Source organism: Halyomorpha halys, unplaced genomic scaffold, assembly GCF_000696795.3.
Source record: "Halyomorpha halys isolate HHAL.00 unplaced genomic scaffold, Hhal_1.1 Scaffold107.1, whole genome shotgun sequence".
Lineage (NCBI taxonomy): Eukaryota > Metazoa > Arthropoda > Insecta > Hemiptera > Pentatomidae > Halyomorpha > Halyomorpha halys.
Genome location: NW_027112128.1, coordinates 728,435 through 749,419, shown reverse-complemented (window position 1 = coordinate 749,419; position 20,985 = coordinate 728,435). Strand labels below are relative to the sequence as shown.

Below are 20,985 nucleotides of genomic sequence, written 5' to 3'. Positions count from 1 at the left end.
TACTCCAGCGAGTCATGGACACTCACCACTAAACATAACAGACAAATTAAGACCATTCCAATTCCTGCAAAGGATCAAAGGAAAAATAAGTAGAGGAAACAAAATAAAGACAAAAAAAAAATTCTAGATGTAATATTAACTGAGACAGAGATAAAGTAAAACACTCTACAGTGATTCAGTAATGTCTCTGAAATGCCTGAGAACTGTGTGGCCTAGATTACATCATTGATGGAAGATGGAAGGAAGGTGACAGGAAGGCCTTTGGTAAAAGAGAAATTGAATGATGGAGGTAAAAAATTGATTAAATATATAATAATTATAAATTTATTTACTATTAAATTTACATCTGGATTGCTTATGGATAAGAATGGAAGTTAGTTGGATATAGATATCATATTTGGCTGTGTAAATAAAGTAATTAGAAAAAATTAGTCATGCAATGTTAAATTGCAGCTCCTGATTATAAAGATCAATAATAAGACTAAGAAGAAGACGGTAAAATAGGAACATTTATGTGAAGATAAAAAGTTTATCTTTCAATGTAATTCCATATCTTGGCTTTTAAGGTTATTGATTATAATTTATTAATCATAATAAAAAAGCAAACACAGTTTTTGAGAGATAGAATATAAATGGAAAAATATTTCAATTGGCTCGTTCAGGTTCCTTAAAAAGAGACTCTTTTTCAACTTTCTTCATCTCGTAGATTGTATCAACCATTGGAGTGTCTCTGGTTTCAGGGACGAACATCAATAAGAATGCACCTAGGAGAGCAAGGGAACCACAAAGTGTTGTAGGTAACCACCAAACTTTCTTTCCCTGTAAAATATTACATGTATCAAATATATTAAAAAAATAAATTTCTTTTACTTTACTAGAACATGAATAAGCTCCAATCTATAGCATACTGTAATAATATAAAACATTGATTGCACACATGAAAAATCATTACGTTAAAGTATTGTTAACTAAATACAATTAAATCACATTAATCAGGACTAATGAAATAGAAATAGAGCATTACTTATCAACACTCTAAACTATAGATTGTCTATTCTATAAAGACAGTATTCTTACTGCCAGCAAATACAACTACCTAAAATTACCAATTGACATGAGATATAACATCTCAATTTAATTAGTCTCATTGTCACCAGTGTGATTTTTTGTTTTTAGTCCTGATAGTGTCTGAATTAGCCAAAATAGACTGTTACAGGTTAAATAATATTTAAGAACTAAATGATTTATTTTTAGAAACTTCCAATATCAATCGAATTTAAGCGTTAAGTGGCAAAGGGAACTGAGTCCAAAAATATAACTTTTGGATGATAGAGACAATATTTTTCCATATGAAATAGCATAAATAAACCTTTTGAAATTAATTGAGACCTTTTTGTGTAATTATCAAAAATTTCTATCTTTCAGTTTTTAAAACCATAAAATAACTTTTGGACATAATAGTAATGCAGTTTTTTTTACATAGAAACCCATGGGACAATGAGTCGAATACCTCTGTGCAGTCTTTTCAAATCATTGCTTCCCATTCTTAGTTGTATACTGGAATAAGTGGAATATTGGTAAAGGATGTTACACATTTAAAGTTTCATTTATAGTGCCCGTTCCACTGTTTTCATTGAACATTCTTATTTATTTATACTAAACATTTCCAAATCAATACTCCACAAAATTATGGATTTTTATCTCAACAGAAAACATACAAAAAATGACTGTATATTTATACTAACCAATATGTCCACTACATATGGTGCTAGCAGTGGTCCCAATTGTGACATAGTAACACAGCTACCCATTGCAGTGTTGCGATTTTCTGTAGGGAATAGTTCTAAAGTGTAAAACATGATAGCACCATATGCAGCTACCCCAGCCAGTCGTGCGACCAGTGTGACACACATAATCGGCCAACCTAATCCAAAAATATATTTTTTAAAACTAAGCTATCAAGAATCATTATAATATTAAATAAATTAAAAATAATGATAATAATTCAATAAAAAATTCAACATCAGTCATTGGATAGTAAAAAAATATCACTGTTTTTCAATTACTTGCAATTTTTGACTTGTCTGGTTTTTCTAATATGCAATTTCTTTGGTGCTTCTATCTAAAATGCTGTAAAAACTCAACATTTGTGATAAAATGTTAATATTAAAATTCAATGAGGTGGAGGAAAAAATAATAATCAGAATTCAGTATAATGTAGTTTGAAATCATTCAAAAAGGAATTCATTCTTTATATTAATGTGAAAATTTATTAATAATATTTAAAAAAGAAATATTACCCTGTGGTATCACTATTATTACTAACATAGCGATGCCAGAAACAGTCCACAATGCTATTCCTGAACTCTTCCTACCAAAATACGCAAAGAAGAGAAGAGGAAGCAAGAAGCCTGGAGTCTCAACTAATCCATTCAGTCCAATATAAAGGTACTGGTTAACTTCAAAGTTTGCTCCGCTCAGTGCTAAGAACAGAAACAGTTAAGCGCTAATAATTCACACAATTTATGACATTAGAAAAAAAAAGTAGACAATGTTAAAATTATTTGGGACTAAGCTCACTCTTTGTTTATCTTTACCCCATTGTAGAATTTGAATCAATTCATATAATGTAAATTCTTTTTGTGTTGGAATGCTTGAGAGTTGAAATGTTGGGTAAAACTAAAATGTGGTTATACTTAAGTAAGTAATTAGTAAAGTTTTAGTAAATTTAGGGTTTATTGACCAAGGTACAGGACCTGCTGATTCATGGAGAATAAGCTGTTGAGGAAATGTTATAAACAGTCTTAATTCAAGAAGGTAATATAAGGTAATAGTATAAATTGAAAGGAATAACTTTTTTTTTTTAAGTTGATATAGTGGTAAGAGAAATCATTTTCTGTAAATTCCTAGAGCCAACCTCAAACAGTAGCTTACAACTCTTTAAATAAAAAAGACTTATATATTACTGTTTAAGGTTCACTCAGTGATAAATGAGTATGATTGCCTAATAATGTTAAGTATTCTTAATCAGCTGCTATCTATATTAACAATGCTAAATATGAACTTGAGAAATTCAAAAATATACTTCAATCTTAATATAATTCAGATGTCTTGCCATCAAAACTGTCTAGAAAATATTTCATGACAAAATATCTGTAATTCATCAAGTTTATGACTAAATATTTCAGCATCCACTTTCAGATCACCCATTGTTGCTCCTTTCACTATATATTCCAATGTTTTAGAATTTAACACCATTCAATCGCTAGTGTCATTACTTAGCTTCAGTCAGTTTTATCTCCCTCTCTTGCCGTAAGTCGTACTATCTTATTTTTATTAGTTCATCTATAATTAACTACGTGTATACTATTTACCACCAGTGAAATGAAAATATATTAAATTAAAATTGTCTTCAGCCATAATTTTTCTTTCCTTTCAAATGTGTTCTCTTTAACTACCAAACATCACTATCTTCTTGCAACACAAAGTTTAATTATGGTGTTCATCTATATGTTTACAACCTCATTCATTTCAAACTTTCCACCTGTTTCACTATCTTTAAACATTCTTTTAGGGAATAAAATATCTAGCTATCGTTGTTTCTAAATGTAAGTTAGAGCTGTAATTTTGTATATTTTATAAGTATCATATCACATATTTCTCTCATTTCAATTTCTTATTAATTGTTAAGGATGTAACTAAAAACATGGTCTATCAATTTATTTTTTTTATCCTAAGGATATATTATCCAATAGAAGTGTGTCAAAGCGTTCAGTCTTAGAACAAAGTTTTTCCTTGAATTTTAAGATAATTTAAGTGTGAAGACACTATATTCTTACAGTAAATATTCCATGAATTAACAAATAATGAAAAGTTAATAATTGATGACTTACATTTCAGCATTGATAATTTTATTATCAATTTGATTAAAGACTTACCTATTGTGTAGTAATATAAATTTCCCATAGACAACAAATAATAGCATATCAAAGTTCTTTTGGTAAGTTCAAGCGTTGCAAAAAGTTTTGTGTAGTCCTCAAAAATAAAAAACACATTCTTCCGGCATGAATTAGATTTGCCCTAAGAATAAACCAAATTAAAGAAAGAAAAATACAACAAATCATATTTACAGCCAGGGAAAGAGATGAAATAAGTATACCTTAGAATTTGAAAGGGAAAACTGATCAGGTTCACTATCTTCTAAACGTTCCACGCTTCCTATGATATGTGATGCTTTTTCAATCTTTCCAGAAGTTATCAACCACCTTGGTGATTCTGGTATAAACCTGTGAAAGAAACAATCAATTGAATTATTAATCAGACACATGCAGATGCTATCATTAAAATATTTAATTTTCTGTTTTCTATTTCTTTTCTAGTCATTTGCTGTAATATACGCATATATAGATAATTGGGTGGACTATTTGACAGTGGGAAGGACATAAGGATATAGAAAAATATTTTGATCACCATGGATTCCAGTTTTAAAATTAATTTTTAAAACTCCAATATGACTGATAAACATTTAAAAACCAAATATAGATGATTCATTGGATGTTGGGTGCTTGTCCAGACCTCTGTAGACCAATTTTGTATCACAACGATTTCTTCATCTAATGAAACTCGTCTAAATGAATAATTGTAAAATTATTTTTGTTAAGGTGCTGCATCACAAAAAAATCTACAAATATTGCAAATTTACAACAAAAAAAAAGTTTAGAGAATAATTGTTAAGTTAGGGTTGCTTGGGCAGGAAACAGCAACTGGAAAATTAACTTCACTATTACATCCTTATTTATGTGCTCAATCTTTGAAACAGTGGAATATTAGTTATCCCTTCTTAACTTATATTACCAGAATTTGTTTTTTCAAGTACTCAAATGGCTCTAATAATTGAGAATACCTTTATGAATGAGTTATCCAAAGCTAATTAGTTAACAGCATAAGATAAAATTAAAGCAAATCCAAAATCAATAAAACAATTATGAAACTATTAATATTAATTAATTTTTCTTTATTCACAAAATAGCATTATGTAAAATACAAACTTTAATGTGAACAACTTGGCATAACAGTAGATGGCGACACTGCTTCTCTGGCATGGACCAGAGGCCTGGTTTCAAACTGAGTTGGCAGTTGGTGTCTGTTTAAGCAACACACTCTTTGTCTTTTTTATAAAACCTTCCATAAATTTCACAACACAATTGTGTAGGTCTAAATTATTTGAAGTATAAAATATTTATTAAAAAGGACAATTTTTAATTTTAATTTAACTGTTTTTTAAATATATTTTACTTCTTTTTATATTTTCTAAAAAAATTGTGTATAACTTAAAGTAAATAAATATACAAAAATTAATAAATAAAAACATAAGGATTGGATTTATGTCAAGCTGTACACATTAAAGTTTGTATTTTATATTGTGCTATTTTGTAAATAAATAAAAAAAAAAATTATAATTGTTTCATTAATTTTGAATTTGCTTTACTTTCATTTTATGCTGTTATCTAATTAGCTGTGGATTTATATTAACGTTAACTAAACCACGGTCTGCTACCAAACTGTTTTGGAATTTAGGGAAGGTTTTATAAAAAAGACAAAGAGTGTATTGCTTAAACAGATGCCAACTGGCGACTCATTTTGAAACAAAGGAAAGCATCGCCCCCATGTCAGAGAAGCAGTGTCAAAATTTACTGTTTTATTTACAATAATATATACAAATCAAATAATAAAACTTATTTTCTACAACTAATTTACCACTATATATTATGGTAAGCTTTATCAGCATTAGAGTCATGTATTCATAAAATAAAGAGGCAAAAAGAGAATACTGCGAGTAAACTAAATTAGTATAAATCCATATTAACTAAAAAGAACAATATTTAGGCAATACAAATTTATGAAAATAAAAAAAAACAAAAAAAACATTGCCTTGATCAGAGTATCTTCAAAGCTGCTGAAATATGACAACATTGTGAGCTTCATTTTGTTTATTCAAATAATCATGAAATAAATTAATAACAAAAAAAAAAAAAAATGAAAAACAAATTTGTACCAACAATGGATGAGAAGTACACATATCGGAACAGAAATTGCTAATTGAAGCTGTCTCCAGTTATTGGTGAAATAAGCAGCCAGAGGAAGAAATATAAGTCCAATTGAAAAAGCTACGTTGAATATATTTCCAACATATGTTCTGTAGTTCTTCACTGTTAGTTCCATTACTGCAAAACAATTGGTTAATGTGAACAATACAGGTTCCAGTATTAAGTTTTTATTGTAATTCAAAGTTCAAAAATTCTAATTAATTTCATGCTACAAATATCCTAGATGAAATTGTTTTTATACTTTCCAACATGCCGAATATTTAATCATTTCTATTGCTAGCATAAATGAAATATCATTCAAATTATTTATTCATATCAGTATCATAGTTGAAAGTTATTTATAATATAATTACTGTGTTAAATAACAGGAGAAATTTTAGTATAACTAATGAACTAAGAATTAAATAATCATTGTATTATGGAGGTGTTTGTATTAGATGAGATGGTTCTGACTCCAATTAAAGATGTGAGGTATTCTATACCAGAAAGCCTCGACTATGCATGTGTTCATATAGGGTTCATTCAGGTTTGGTAGCTAGGAGATGAATAGACAGGATGAGTCTGACAGGAATTAGTACTAAGTCCTCGAAAGATGGAAGCTTCATACTGCAGAAAATGAGTCTGTAGTCATGATGGGTAGGTAAGTCCTGTGGGAATGAGCTGTAGGTCCCTGTAGGAAGGAAACTTTGCTCTGCAGGGAATGAGCCAGCAGTTCGAAGGGGTCTATGACTCCTATGGGAACGAGCTGTAGGTCATTATGAAAGGAATACCAGATAGAGGATAGAGAAGAGATCCAGAGAAGGCAGAATCAAATAAAAGTCAATATTCATTTCTAAAAATAGAACATGAATGTACCGATACATCATGTATATTATTACTTACTGCCTCCTAAGGAGGGGAAATTTGCACTTAGGTTTATCAAGTTGTGCTAATTTAACTCTTTGGAGCTATAAGACCTAATCAAGACATGCTATGAGTATGCCATTAGTTTTCAGTGGATCAGAAGATTGTATTGTAATATATATTGATTCTAATAGTATATTTAAGAGTATTGCAAAATATAACTGTTAATTATTAATTTGTACAATCAAAGTATTTACAAGAAATAGACATTTCAAAAAATGATGTTTGCCTGACAACTGAAGTAGTCCTCATCAAGGCAGCTAGGTAACGTTCCATCAGTATGTAATCGTCAATTAGCGGCTTGACCAGTAACTTGTAAAAGATATAAAGCTTATTTAAAATCACATGGCAGCGTGATGATAATCCTTCACTTAATTGTAGTATACATTAGAAATGAGAGAAAATTTAACAATTAATAACAATACAATTGTTAATTACAATACATTTTTCAATAACAATACAATTGTGTAATAATACAATTAAGAGGATACTAAGAGTCAAATTAATATAAAGGGAGTCATCAATATGTCTTTAGAAAGTTGTTACCAGAATCTAATAGCGATTTCAAAGAAAAATATAGAGCCATTAAAGTTGAGCTAAGCTTTATAACGATGTAATTGAAAACTTGAAATGTTACATTCATAAAGGGTGAAAGGATGTCTGAGACAGCATGAGATTAGAATTTAAATATTTACAGTGGTTAAAATTTACAGAGATATACTGAATCATTGTGCATAGGAGCAAACAAAAATAAGAATTGTAAAAACTAGCCAGTCCAATATACAATAATGATATTTAATAAAAATATTATTGATAGAATTAATGATTAGTTCAAGGAATCCACTGAATTTTATTCAATTTAAAGTATTCTTATAAGTTATAAATACTTACAGATTGTATAACCAGTATCATAAGCTCCAGCACCAGCGACTCCTATCAACAGTCTAAATAATATAAACAATCCATAACTATTTACAAAAGCAGTTGAAGGGCCCACTATCATATACATAATACAAGAAAATGCAAACGTCTTCTTCCGTCCAAACCTAAGTAGCATTTTACTATATTAATAATTATCATATTACATATTAACCTGATATAAACATTATCATCTGTAGTTGTAAATAATAATGGGATGCCCAAAAAGTTTCATATAGTGATATAATTTTGAATAGAATGATGAAAAATTACATGTGAACAATTAATAGGCCTGTTACAAGGATGGTCTTGGTGGAATATTAGGAAAGGAGAAAATATAATTATTATCTGAGAAAATAGTTTGTAACAGATGATCTGACAGATGAGTTGCATTCAAAGAACAAAAATCTGGCAGCTGCACAGAGAAATGTGATGGATTCCATGGAATATCATACAAGAAATTCCTAAGAAAATCTTGGCTTCGTAAAGCTCCATTCTCATATGTTAAAAATTAAATTTATTGAAGAGAAAATCTCAAGAATAATCTAGGAATGCTGACTATAGAATATTTATTGGGGTATATAGAAAACTGTTGTAAACAGTATTGCAGTCAACTGCATAAAAAGCAATTGATACAAACAACACCAAATAATAATAAATAAGTAATATCTAATAAAATATATGATATTTTAAACCTGTCACTAATCAAGCCAAAGACCAGAGCTCCAACAAATTTTCCTAGTGCAATAGTACTTTGAGCTGTTGATCTGAGTGGCAGATCATCACATACAAGATCCCACTATGAGGAAATAAATAAATTATTTAACATTTTTAAATGATAAATATGTATTTATAATTTATAATTATTTACAAACCTCACTGACTATCGTTTGATGAAATACATCTTCATCATAAATATAATTTTTACATTTTACCACATCTGGTTTTTGACTGATATTGCTGTAGGTAAGAGCTTCATTAAAGTCCAATTCCTTTAGTAAAGAGTAATTCCAGGCATAATGAACACAACTTTGTTTTGACAATCTACATATTCATAGTAACATAACAAATGAATGCATTTGGCTCATGAAAATCAGAAAGAACTGAAAATAAGTTCAATAAAATAAATCCAATATTACCTACCCAGGACTACTGATTTCTCTTATTTGTTCTTTTGTCCAGTTAGCTTCAACAAGCTCTGGAATATTGCAGAAGAAAGTAGGGTTCCCTCCTAGAAATACATATGAAGCCAAGTGGGCAGAATTAAAAACTATTGGACTGGCTGTAAGAAACAGTATCCATGCTAACCAAAAATGATTTTTGCATTTTTTTTCTAAGGCCTTTTCTAATGACACTGGGTCCATTCCTCTGATATGAATTGAAAATTGGTGTTTACGTTTACCTAACAGTCATAAAGCAAAAATAAATAAAATTTCTTATAAGATTAAATATTAAGGTGAAATAAAGCTATCTATTTTATTTTATCAGTAACTGTTTCAAAGTTTATGGTGTTAGTGTATACAAGGTGTACGTAAAAAAAAAAAAGTGAATATAATACTTAATATAGCTCATAAAATATGGAATATTTAGCTGTAGTTTTACTTATCTTTTATTTCAATTTACATTATTTTAATTCTATAAATTAATAAATTTAATTATACTGAAGATTATAACAACCAAAAAAGCTAAAAAAAAAATTACTTTTATTGAGAAAAAAACAAACAATAAGATGTATTGGTAATTAATATATTTCATTATTTTTCAGTCTTGACTACACATTTTTTTGGCTTATACAGCTTCTATTTTTTTTTTACTTTATCATTTTGGTTACTTATCATAATGTGTTATGTTGTATATTTTATTCATTTCCAGTTATTTTAATTTTTAATAATTCTTTTATATAATAAATTTCTATGCTTAAAAAGTATACATATCTATTTATCTCTCCATACTTATTTATATATTTTCATATTTTATGCTTTGAAATGTTGATCCTTCATGGTTGTAATCTTCTTTTTGCTTTGATCTGATGAAGATCTACAACTTAAGCTGAAACATCAATCAGACACATTTTTTTTTTTTTGGTTGGCTCAACTGACTTTATAGATCTTTGGCCACCCAAACTATCCTTCTCAACGCCTGCCTATCTTGAGCTACCACCTTCCAGTTTTCTGCATGCAGCTCTTTCATATCTTTGTAGATTCTGTTTATCCATCTGGTTTTGGCCTCCTCCGTGGTCTCTTTCCTACTATACTGACATTAATTATTGTTTAGAGGCATCCTGATGGATTGCTTGGAGCCACATGTCCCCACCCATCTTAAACTAGCTTGCCTTCATATCATGAGATATTGATGACAGTCTCTGCAAGCAGTCCACTGTTAGTTCTCCGCTCTGATCCCAGATCGCTCCTGTAATTGCATGGAGGACTTTGGATCAAATCTCTTGATTCTGTTTCCTAGGGTTCCTGTTAGAGCCCAGATCTTGCAGTCGCAAATGAGAGCCAGCTTTATCATGGCATTATAACCCCTTAATTTCAAATTTGTAGAGATTTTTCAGGATTTCAGTATCTTGACAGAGACAAAAGGGCTATGCTCCTACAATATTATACGCTGGTCTGTCTCAGTCCGTTGATCATTTATTGATGTCAATGTAGAGCCCAGGTATTTTAAACTCTCTACTTTCGGAAACTATTTTTCGTCCACGCAGACCACGCCGTTAGGGTGAATTCTTTGGCTTACAATGATATATTTTGTTTTATCTTCATTTACTTGCAAGCCTATTTCCTCTGCTTATCCTAATAGAGATTTTGCTAGTCTTTCCATGTCATCTTGATTACTTCCTAGGACCGCAATTTCGTCCTCGTACGCTAGGACTATATGTTTCATGTGCATCCCACCATGTTCGCGTAATGTTCTTCTAATCATTTTTTCTAGAGCTAGGTTGAACAGAATTGGTGAGAGTCCATCTCCTTGTCTCAGAACTGTTCTGACTTCGAAAGTTTCAGATACTTCCCCTTGTATCAGAAATATGCGTTTAGGACCATTCGTATACGCTTTTTGTGGTCCTACCCACTTACCGGGGATTCCCATCTCAGTCATGATCTTCCAGACAGTTTCTGTCGACGGAATCATAGGTTATAACAGTCCATGATCCCAAGAGAAGAAAAATAGTTATTTCACCCTAATTTTTTATTTTTATTTATTTTCAAAACCTCCTTATTTTTCATTTAAATACAAAAATACAATAATATATAATACTGAAAATTATTATATTAATTAGTATTATTATATTAGTAGATCTTCTGTACCGTATATATATATATACAAAATACAAATTACATCTTTGTTTGCCGTATGGCATTATAAGACTAATTACAATGTCCGCTGAAGACGGGTATGCACTGGTGGTATAATAACTGGTATTATAACTAATTTTTTTATAACTTAATGAAAACTATATGTAGTGAAAACCCAAAATATTTTTTAAATAAAACTAATTAACTTTAAATGTAATAAGTTATGTACATGAGAAAAATTAATAGATAATGAATAACACTATGTTACTATTTAGAGACAATAGCTGAAGATGGACTGACAGTCTGAAAGACGGGAAGAAGAGTAGATTATTAATGTAAAATTAATAGAAAAGAAAAGAATTTTGTTGAATTAAGGTAGCTTACTAGCTTAGAAGAAAAAAAAATTAGAAAACATCAATAATTATAAAATTCATATCTCTATATGAAGTTAGATTATTGTTTTTTTCTGTCACAAACATAAAACAATAATATAAAAACTAGTTTAAATAAAATAAAATAATTTTTTTATAGACTCCTAGAGCGCATTTGTAAGAGACATGTGGCACGTATCTAATAATTTTTGATCTAGTATAACCAAAACCAAATTTTTTCCTGTTGATTGGAGTTAATTATAGTTATTTTGATTAGGACGTTTAATATAATACTGTGTTAGCACAACAAAATACAAATAACATACCTTCTATTATTACAATTAATATTCGTGTATCTGAAATTTCTCTACTAAAACGAGGCACTGAAATTTTGTACTCCAGAACGTCGTAGAGTTAAAACTGAAACTTTTAAAATTAGTATCAATTTAGTCAGTGTACTAACAGCAACAAGTAATGCCTTTTTAGATTTTATAAATAGAAAAAAACAAAAACAAAGAGAATAAGAGTTACATAAACTTAGCATTATATCATTGCCATATTATGAATTGCAAATTAGATGTTTGTAGATATTTTAAAATAAACTTTTTGCGATACTACACAAAGGGACCGGTCAAGGCATCATTAATATTCATATATAAAATATTATATAATTACATATTGCGTTATGTATATTAAGATAAAAATTCATCATAAAAAGTGAAAATGACAGGTCTTAAATTTTCTTTACTTTTGTTACGATATATTGTATTCTACAAGTACAAATATACACTTATGATGTAAACATATACTTACGTCTTTCTGCATTAATTAATTAATGACATTAAAGCCTATATTTTAATCATTATTCGAATATGATTTAAACTATACATAAATTGCTTTTTACTGTGACTAACTCTTTACGTGATTACGAATACTAACTGTCTCTGCGTTTCGTTCCGTTTTTTAAATTTCGTCGAAAATTTCTGAGGAAAGCCAAGAATGACAATTCGTGGTCTTCTCCAGCGCTGGAACGGACTACTGGCAATAGAGACAAATATAATTGGGAAGGTAGCAATTGAAGAAATATTTGCGGTGTCAGGCGAACACGGCGTTACATGGCAGCGTTTTCGGCTGGGAGCAACAGGGTTCAATATGAGCCTGGATCAGTTCGTCTTTCTGTTGACAATGCTGAATTAGTCGCGTCTATCATCCAGGATCCGCTTACGGCTAATCGAACATCAGGGGTTTCAAATGCTGCGGTAAGCCAACATTTAAAAAAAGGTTAATGCCAAAATGAAAGGCCCTAATCAATTCCCAATGACATGTCAAATATAAAATATTCGCCACGGTATCTACTATAAAATAAATATATCTGTCTGAAGTAAACAGATAAATTTACGTAAATTCATATGAAAATATTAGTTCATGTTATTGCATATTAATGTTAATTCATTCAAAAAATGGAATTGATTAACCTCAAAAATTTTTAAAAGAATTGACTCACCAGACTTCCTATAGAGATAATCCAGATGAAAATTTGCTGTTATTTAAAAGGTAATTACATTACTAGAAGATTAATAGTTGAAAGTAAGTAGTAGATTGTAGATGGTCCGAGTAGCGGTAAAGAAAGGTACAAAAATAATTTAAAAAAAAATATATTTATGAGAAAATTTCCATCAGGGCTAAATCCGAGTGGTTTCAGGATGTCAGAATGTGGTCTAAACCTACAAAATATCATATAAATACTAAAAATTTTCTCGAACTATCAGAGATTCTATTTGTAATGTTGATTATTATCATAGTGAAAACAATTTTGAGATCTCGCTCTCAATTATTCGATTCATTCTCAATTATCTTTAATTAAATCAAACTTCAAGGACAACTTAATTTACAGTTAATTAGCCCATTATTTCCTTAAAATTATAAGCCATGATAATTATTTTATAAATAATGCTAAGTACACCAGCATTATAATGATAGATTGTAAAAAAACGTTTTACATTAATACAATTTGATGAAGTTAATTATTTCACATAAACAAAATAAAAGATACTTCGAAGGAATATTTTTAAAAATTCGTCATTTAAACCCTACCAGATTATTTCTAAGAGGAGAAGATCCAGCTAATATGAAAGGGCATTTAATTGTACGCTGTTTTGCCGAGTTAAATCAAAATCGATAGTGCTGTTTCGAAGAAAAATCTAAAAAAAAAGGGTAAAATAAATTACATAAAAGTGGGACTTCCGATTGGTAGATTTTAACAAAACAGTTGATGTAACATCACAGGCATACATCTACCATGAATATGTAATGTCTGTTTCGAACGACTTCTCATTTTTTAGTTCGGTTATTCACACACTGATATATTATTTTGTAGACTGTTAATTGATCCCAGGGAACCGTAAAAAGTAATTTCCGTCGAAAGCTTGAACTATTATAAAATTGTAAACTGACTGCTATTAAAAAAATTAATTTAATGTAAAGAATTTTGACAAAATAGGGTAATTTTGGACAGAAATTATTGACCTGGGCAGAATAGCCTGTCAAAGATTGTCTTTGAGGATGGCCGAATTGGCCGAAACGTTGGACTTATAAATAACATTAAATTGTTTTCAGACTTAAACGGGATAAAATTTATTAATTTTCAGTAATTATACAATTTATTTATAATGGATTAATTTATTACTTTACAATTAAATTTTTCTGTAGCGACCAAAAATTATTTTCTAGGCACGATCGCCGGCTAAAGCAATTTGTGGAGCTATCATATAATATTATTACTATCAGTTACCTAAATTTGGACTATTTAGTAAGTGAAAATATTACTATCGTCCAAAATTTCTAATTCAAGCTTTAGACGGAAATTCACGTTTAAGGGTTCCCTGAGTCGAAATATCCAAGTCACACAGAATGATTTATGAGTGTGTGAACTATCGAGTATAATACATATTTATGGTAAGTGTGTGCCTGCGATGTCACATAACGATTTTTGTTAAAATCTACCAATCGGAAGTCCCACTTTTATGTAATTTATTTTACCCTTTTTTTTAGACTTTCCTCCGAAACGGCACTAACAGTTTTGATTAAACACAGCAAATCAACATAAATACCGATTCACCACAGTCCCCGTCACCTATTAAAAAACTAGCTAAATACCATCAGGAATCTCCTTTAAAGTGAGGGCGGGACCTTTCATTCGATAAGCAAACAAGATAGTACAAGAGCCGGGAAGAAAAAAAGGCAGTTATCTCACCCCAATTTTCGATTACTTCAATAAAACTATGTATAATTACTAGTCAAAATTGATGAGTCTACCAAGTATAGGTAGGGGGAATAGAAAATGGTGGCTGTTTCAAAACCTTAAAAAAACATTGATTTTTCATTCGGAGCTCTATATATTAAAAACTACCAACTACAATAGAAAATCTAAGAGGACATTATTTAAAGAAGAGTAAATTTGCTGAAATATTAGCCCTAAAAGAGCTATTTACGTCCAATAGTTCTCGAGATATAGCTTTTTAATAAGCAAAATTTCTTAAAAATCTACTGAAAGATTAGTAGTTAGTTAAGTTATTTTGAGAAATCTATATCTCAGGAACTATGTGACGTACAGATGTCTATTAGCACTCAAATTAAAGCTAGTTTAATGGACTATAAAGACGTTTATGACCTTTACCTTCGTAGGAATAGATGGTTTCATGATATTTGCTAATATAAATTTATTTATAGTTGTTCGGACAATAAATGTGGTTTATGAAAAACTTCATTTCAGAAACCATTGGACGTACTGATGCCTGCCAGCGCTCAAATTAAAGCTAGTTAAATTGAATACAAAATAGTTAATAATGTTTATCTTTGTAGGAGTAGCAGTTTTTATGATATTTGACAAAATTTCTAGTTGTTCGTATAAAATGTTGGATTTTTGAAAAAATATACCTCTAGATCCACAAGACGCACATATGTCTGTCAATACTCAAAATAAAGGAAATTTAACTTACTATAATGTGGTTTATGACACTTATCTTCGTAGGGGTAGTAGTTTTTATGATATTCACATATGAATATAAATTTGGCAAATGAAAATTTGTCCGAACAACTATCAATCAATTTATTTTAACAAATATCATGTAAACTATTTCTCCTACGAAGATAACCATCATAAACTACTGTATAGCTCATTAAACTAGCTTTAATTTGAGTGATAATAGACATCTGTACGTCAAATGGTTTTTGAGGTATAAATTTTTCAAAATAAATTCACTATCTGCTGATCTTTTAGTAAGTCCAATATAACATTTTTATGAAATGTTGCTTTTTTAAAAGCTATATCTCGAAAACTATTTAACGTAAGTAACTCTATTAGAGCTCATACTTTAGCAAATTTACTCTTCTTTAAACGACGTACTCTTAGGTTTTCTTGTGTTGTTTCTACCTTTTAAGATATAGAGCTCCGAATGTAAATTTTTTTTTTTATTGCTTTGAAACAGCCGCCATTTTTTATTCCTCCTACCTATACTTGGCAGACTCATCAATTTTGACTATAAATTATACATAGTTTTTATTAAAGTAATTAGAAATTGGGGTGAGATAACTGCCTTTTTTCTCCTCTTGGGCTCTTGTACTAAGACCAACACCAAGTACTAGCAATAATGACAATACTAACCCGAATGCTCAGCCCGATTCCATAAAAATAACACAAATATTCCTACATAATGCTAATAATTATAGACTACTATTAAATGACTTAAATACATTATACATAGGGCCTTTCACTAGCCAACTAATCGGAAACAATACAAAAATTATGTTATCGAATATTGACGACTACAGAACTATGACCAAATATTATTATGGAGAAAAAAATGAATATCATACATATTCTGTGGATAGAAATAAATATTTGAATGTACTAATAAAGTACGTTCCCTATAGCATAACCGAAGGAGAATTAAAGGCCGAATTAAACTCAAAACTATTTGAAGTTTTATGCGTACCAGAATACTATATAAAGATCAAAAACAACTCCACTCTGTTCAGTATCTCTCAAAAACAATGAAAAGGCTAAAGAAATTTTTAATCTAACAAATTTATTTTCTTCACTAATTATAGTAGAGCCTAAACATAACTAAAACTGCCAGGGATATGGTCACACAAAAAAATATTGTCATTTAGAACCGAGGTGTGTTAAGTGCAAGAGTAAACACCATTTTTCAAAATGCCTGTAAAAATTTACGGATAAGCCATTTTGTGAAAATTGTGAACTAGCTCATGCGGCTAATTATAAGGTATGTTAATATTATCAAACCATTAAAAAATAAAATAAACTCACCTTCAAAGCCAGATATTCGTTAATCTGAGAATAATTCAAACAGGCCAGTCACGAGAATCAGTTCAAAAAATTCATTTACTGATATTATTCGACCAATCAGAAATACCGGAACAAAACACTCAGTCAATCAATTAATTAATTAATCAAGACAACGAAATAAATGGTGAAAATTTATTGTCTTCTATAACTAAATTATTATCGAAGCTACTAAACCGTATTCACCCTAAATCATGACACATCTATCCACGTTAGTCGTGTCTTTCTTAACAAATGGACCATAAATAACAGCTTATCTATAGTTACAAATTCTCTCCTGACTAACTGTGATTTTACTTGACTGTGACTTTACTACAAATCAAATATTATTCTACGAATTCTCAAATATTCGTCTATGGGCACAGAATTGAGAAAATTAAAAATTTTAAACTGGAATACACTTGGCATATCTTCTCATAGAAATGAATTAACACAATGGTCTTTAATTAAATCAAGCTTCAAGGACAACTTATTTTTCAGTTAATTAGCCCATTATTTAATTAAAATTATTAGCCATGATAATTACTTTATAAATAATGCTAAGTACATCAGCATTATAATGATAAATTCTAAAAAACGTTATACATTAAAGCAATTTGATGAGGTTAATTATTTCACATAAACAAAATAAAAGATACTTCGAAGGAATATTTTTAAAAATTCGTCATTTAAATCCTACCAGATTATTTCTAGGAGGAAAAGATCTAGCTAATATGAAAGGACAATTAATCGTACGCTGTTTTGCCGAGTTTAATCAAAATCGTTAGTGCTTTTTTTAAGAAAAATCTAATACAATTTGACAATACAATAACTTTAATACAATTTGATGAGGTTAATTATTTCACATAAGCAAAATGAAAGATACTTCGAAGGAATATTTTTAAAAATTCGCCATTTAAAGCCTACCAGATTATTTCTAAGAGGAAAAGATCTAGCTAATATGAAAGGACAATTAATCGTACGCTGGTTTGCCGAGTTTAATCAAAATCGTTAGTGCTTTTTTGAAGAAAAATAAAAAAAAAAGTTTCAAATATATTACATAAAAGTGGGACTTCCGATTGGTAGATTTTAACAAAAAAGTTTATGTAACATCACAGGCACTCAGTCCACAATTAATCAAGACAACGAAATGAATGGTGAAAATTTATTGTCTTCTATAACTAAATTATTATCGAGGCTATCTAACCGTATTCTCCCTAAATCATGACACATCTATCCACGTTAGTCGTGTCTTTCTTTACAAATGGAGCATAATATAAATAACAGCTTCCCTATAGTTACAAATTCTTTCCTTGCTAACTGTGCTTTACTACAAATCAAATTTTTGTCTATGGGCACAGAATTGAGAAAATTAAAAATTTTAAACTGGAATACTCTTGGCATATCTTCTCAAAGAAATGAATCAACAATTTTCCTTGAATCAAAGTTCATCGATATAGCTTGCGTAACTGTCACATTAATACGAAAACATCAAATTGAAAATCCCAGGTTACAAAATCTTACTTAATGACAGAGACTGCTTGACTCCTTCCGGTGGTGTAACCTTAAAATAATATTAGCTTCAGTGAAAATATTATTTCCAACGTATTTAACATCGAAATATTTTCGGTTCGTTTGCACTCGTCTCCGTTTATCGTTGTCACAGCAGTTTATAAACCTCCAAATAAAAAACTAATTCTAGACGAAATTTTATAACTATTACCACTAGGAAACCATACATTAGTTTTTGGTGACATAAAATAGTAAGAACATTTACTAGGGATACCTTTACTTGATATTAGCTCATGGAACAATATCCAACTACATGCACCAAATGAACCTACTTTTTACAGACCAGGCTGTAAATCTGACATTCTGAATATCGTATTAAAAAAAAAAATTAGTATTCCTCTCTCTTCTCAAGTGGTTACTGCTTTAAATTCGGACCATATAGCTGTATTAATTAATTTCTCAACTGAGATAAACAATGAAACGATGTGAAAATCTCTCATTAATGAGTGATCAACTGGGAAATATGCAAAATTCTTGTCGATGAGAAATTACAACTAAAAAAATTGTCCTACCGCTCAAGAAATAGATAAAAGTATAAGGATAAATGAGTCGGTCTCAAACAGTTTACATGATGCAACTGTACGACCTTTCCATTTAAGGGGAAAAGTATTTTCTGGCAGCTGCCCAAAATCAATACTGCTAAAATTTAAAGAAAAAATCATGCAAGGAGACAGTGGATGCGCACCGGAGATCCTGTTTACAAAAAAAGAAATGGAACCACCTCAAACATGAAACCAATAAGGATCTGGATGAATAGGCGTATTTTAAATATCAGAGATATGTGGAAGATTTAGAACCATTCATTATGGAAGGCTACGCGGCGTCGATTGGATAAACGTGAGAAAATTCCAAGTATTGTAGCCAATGACGAATTCATCACCAGTGACGCCGAAAAAGCTGAAGTGTTCGCTAATTTCTTTGAGAAAACATCCTCTAATACAGAAAGAAGACTGAATTTAGTTAATGACGAAATTGACAATTATTTAAATCTCCCTCTCGCAATAGTTCAGCTCCCATACCAAAAGGAATTCAAGAACTGACTAAAAAGCTCAAGCGTCAGTTTTTAACAGTTGCCTGCGTACAGGATATTTTTCCGATACGTGGAAGAAAGCCGAACTCATAGTAATTCACAAGTCTGGTAAGAACGCTAAACAGACAGCACCTATAGACCTATCAGTTTATTACCCATTTTGGGGAAATTACAGAAATAAGTTATAAAAAAACATCTTTATTCTTTTTTTAAGAGCATCGAAATTATTCCTGATTTTCAATTAGATTTTTAGTACAGGCATTCCTCTTATCACAAACTGGAACTGAGACTATCAGAATTTATAATAAACGGATTCGAAAAGAAGAGACACACCCTGGTAGCGTTGCTAAACTTCCAACAAGCGTTTGATAAGGTCTGGCAACGAGGTTCTTTATACAAACATAAGAACGTAGACACTCCGAAATACTTATACAATATTCTGAGTTCATTCCTCAATGGTAGAACATTTTCTGTTATAATAAATAACCAAAATTCTACCGTCAGACAAATCCATGCAGGTACTCCACAAGGTTCAGTCCTTCCTCCCATTCTGTTCAACTTCTACCTTCATAACATCATCCAGTCCACACACACCTCCATAGACATGTTCGCTGACGATACAGCAGTGTTCTCTCAACATGATGACATAATAATAGCTTGAATTACTCTCATTAAATATGTACTTGAGAAGTTTTTGCTCTTAGACGCCTACCAGACCCACCAGAACTAATACTCAAAGATAAAAATGTGAAATAGAATCCTGTCAGTGAAACAGTAAGATACCTCGAAATTATCCTAGAACGCAGTTTTAGCTGGAATCCCCGTATCAACAATAAACTAACTCAAACCAGAACAAAGTTAGAAATGTTGAATACTATCCTAAATTGAAAATCCAAATTAAAACCAGGAACAATTCTTAGGCCACTGCTGATGTACGGCTGTAAAGTCTGGAAGAATCACAGTGGATGCTCCATAGTTTGTAAGAAATAGCCAATTGCATCAGGAATTACAAATGGAGTCAATAGAAGATTACATCAAAAAACGACTCATAAAGTTCCACTCCCAGTTACCAACAGTTAAAGGAGCAGTGACTTATATACTTGGTAAATCCAACCTCAACCTGAAGACTCAAGCACAGGCTGCTGCAGGGCATCCTGTTATAAATCCTGTATTTAATAATTCTATTATTGACATTACTTCTGTTTTATTTATTTATTTGGTTTTTCTCTACGTTCTTCTTTTAAATTAACCTTTTTTTCCAATTCGAAGGCAATTGTTTGTTACGTTAGATCTACGAATGGCGTTATTTTTCTTATTAACCTTACTTTTCTCTCTTTTTATCTGTTTATTATTTTTATCTATTTTTTATTTTATTTATAACATTGTATATAGTGTTATGGATGTCTTTTGTATTTGACTACACCCAACCCCATAATCAATTGTT

General features: G+C 30.2%; 1 protein-coding gene across 3 annotated transcripts; it reads right to left on the bottom strand.

The window, feature by feature from the left end:
* Positions 1-603: 603 nt before the first annotated feature.
* LOC106677756 (organic cation transporter protein) lies at positions 604-17,360 on the bottom strand. Of its 3 annotated transcripts, none has more exons than XR_002945293.2 (12): positions 16,925-17,360; positions 11,922-12,015; positions 9,072-9,330; positions 8,804-8,972; positions 8,624-8,727; positions 7,902-8,056; positions 6,056-6,224; positions 4,160-4,286; positions 3,939-4,080; positions 2,327-2,483; positions 1,746-1,924; positions 604-819 (listed from the first exon to the last, which is right to left on the bottom strand). XR_002945293.2 is itself a non-coding variant. In XM_014415859.2 (12 exons), exons 3-12 carry the CDS (start codon positions 9,290-9,292, stop codon positions 646-648), a joined length of 1,623 nt encoding a protein of 540 aa, XP_014271345.1. In that variant the 5' UTR covers positions 9,293-9,330; positions 11,922-12,015; positions 16,925-17,360; the 3' UTR covers positions 604-645. The 3 variants fall into 3 exon arrangements, 2 of the variants coding, with proteins under 2 accessions (XP_014271345.1, XP_014271350.1); XM_014415859.2 differs by having other exon boundaries at positions 2,301-2,483; XM_014415864.2 differs by lacking the exon at positions 11,922-12,015 and having other exon boundaries at positions 2,301-2,483.
* Between the last annotated feature and the right edge of the window lie 3,625 nt (positions 17,361-20,985).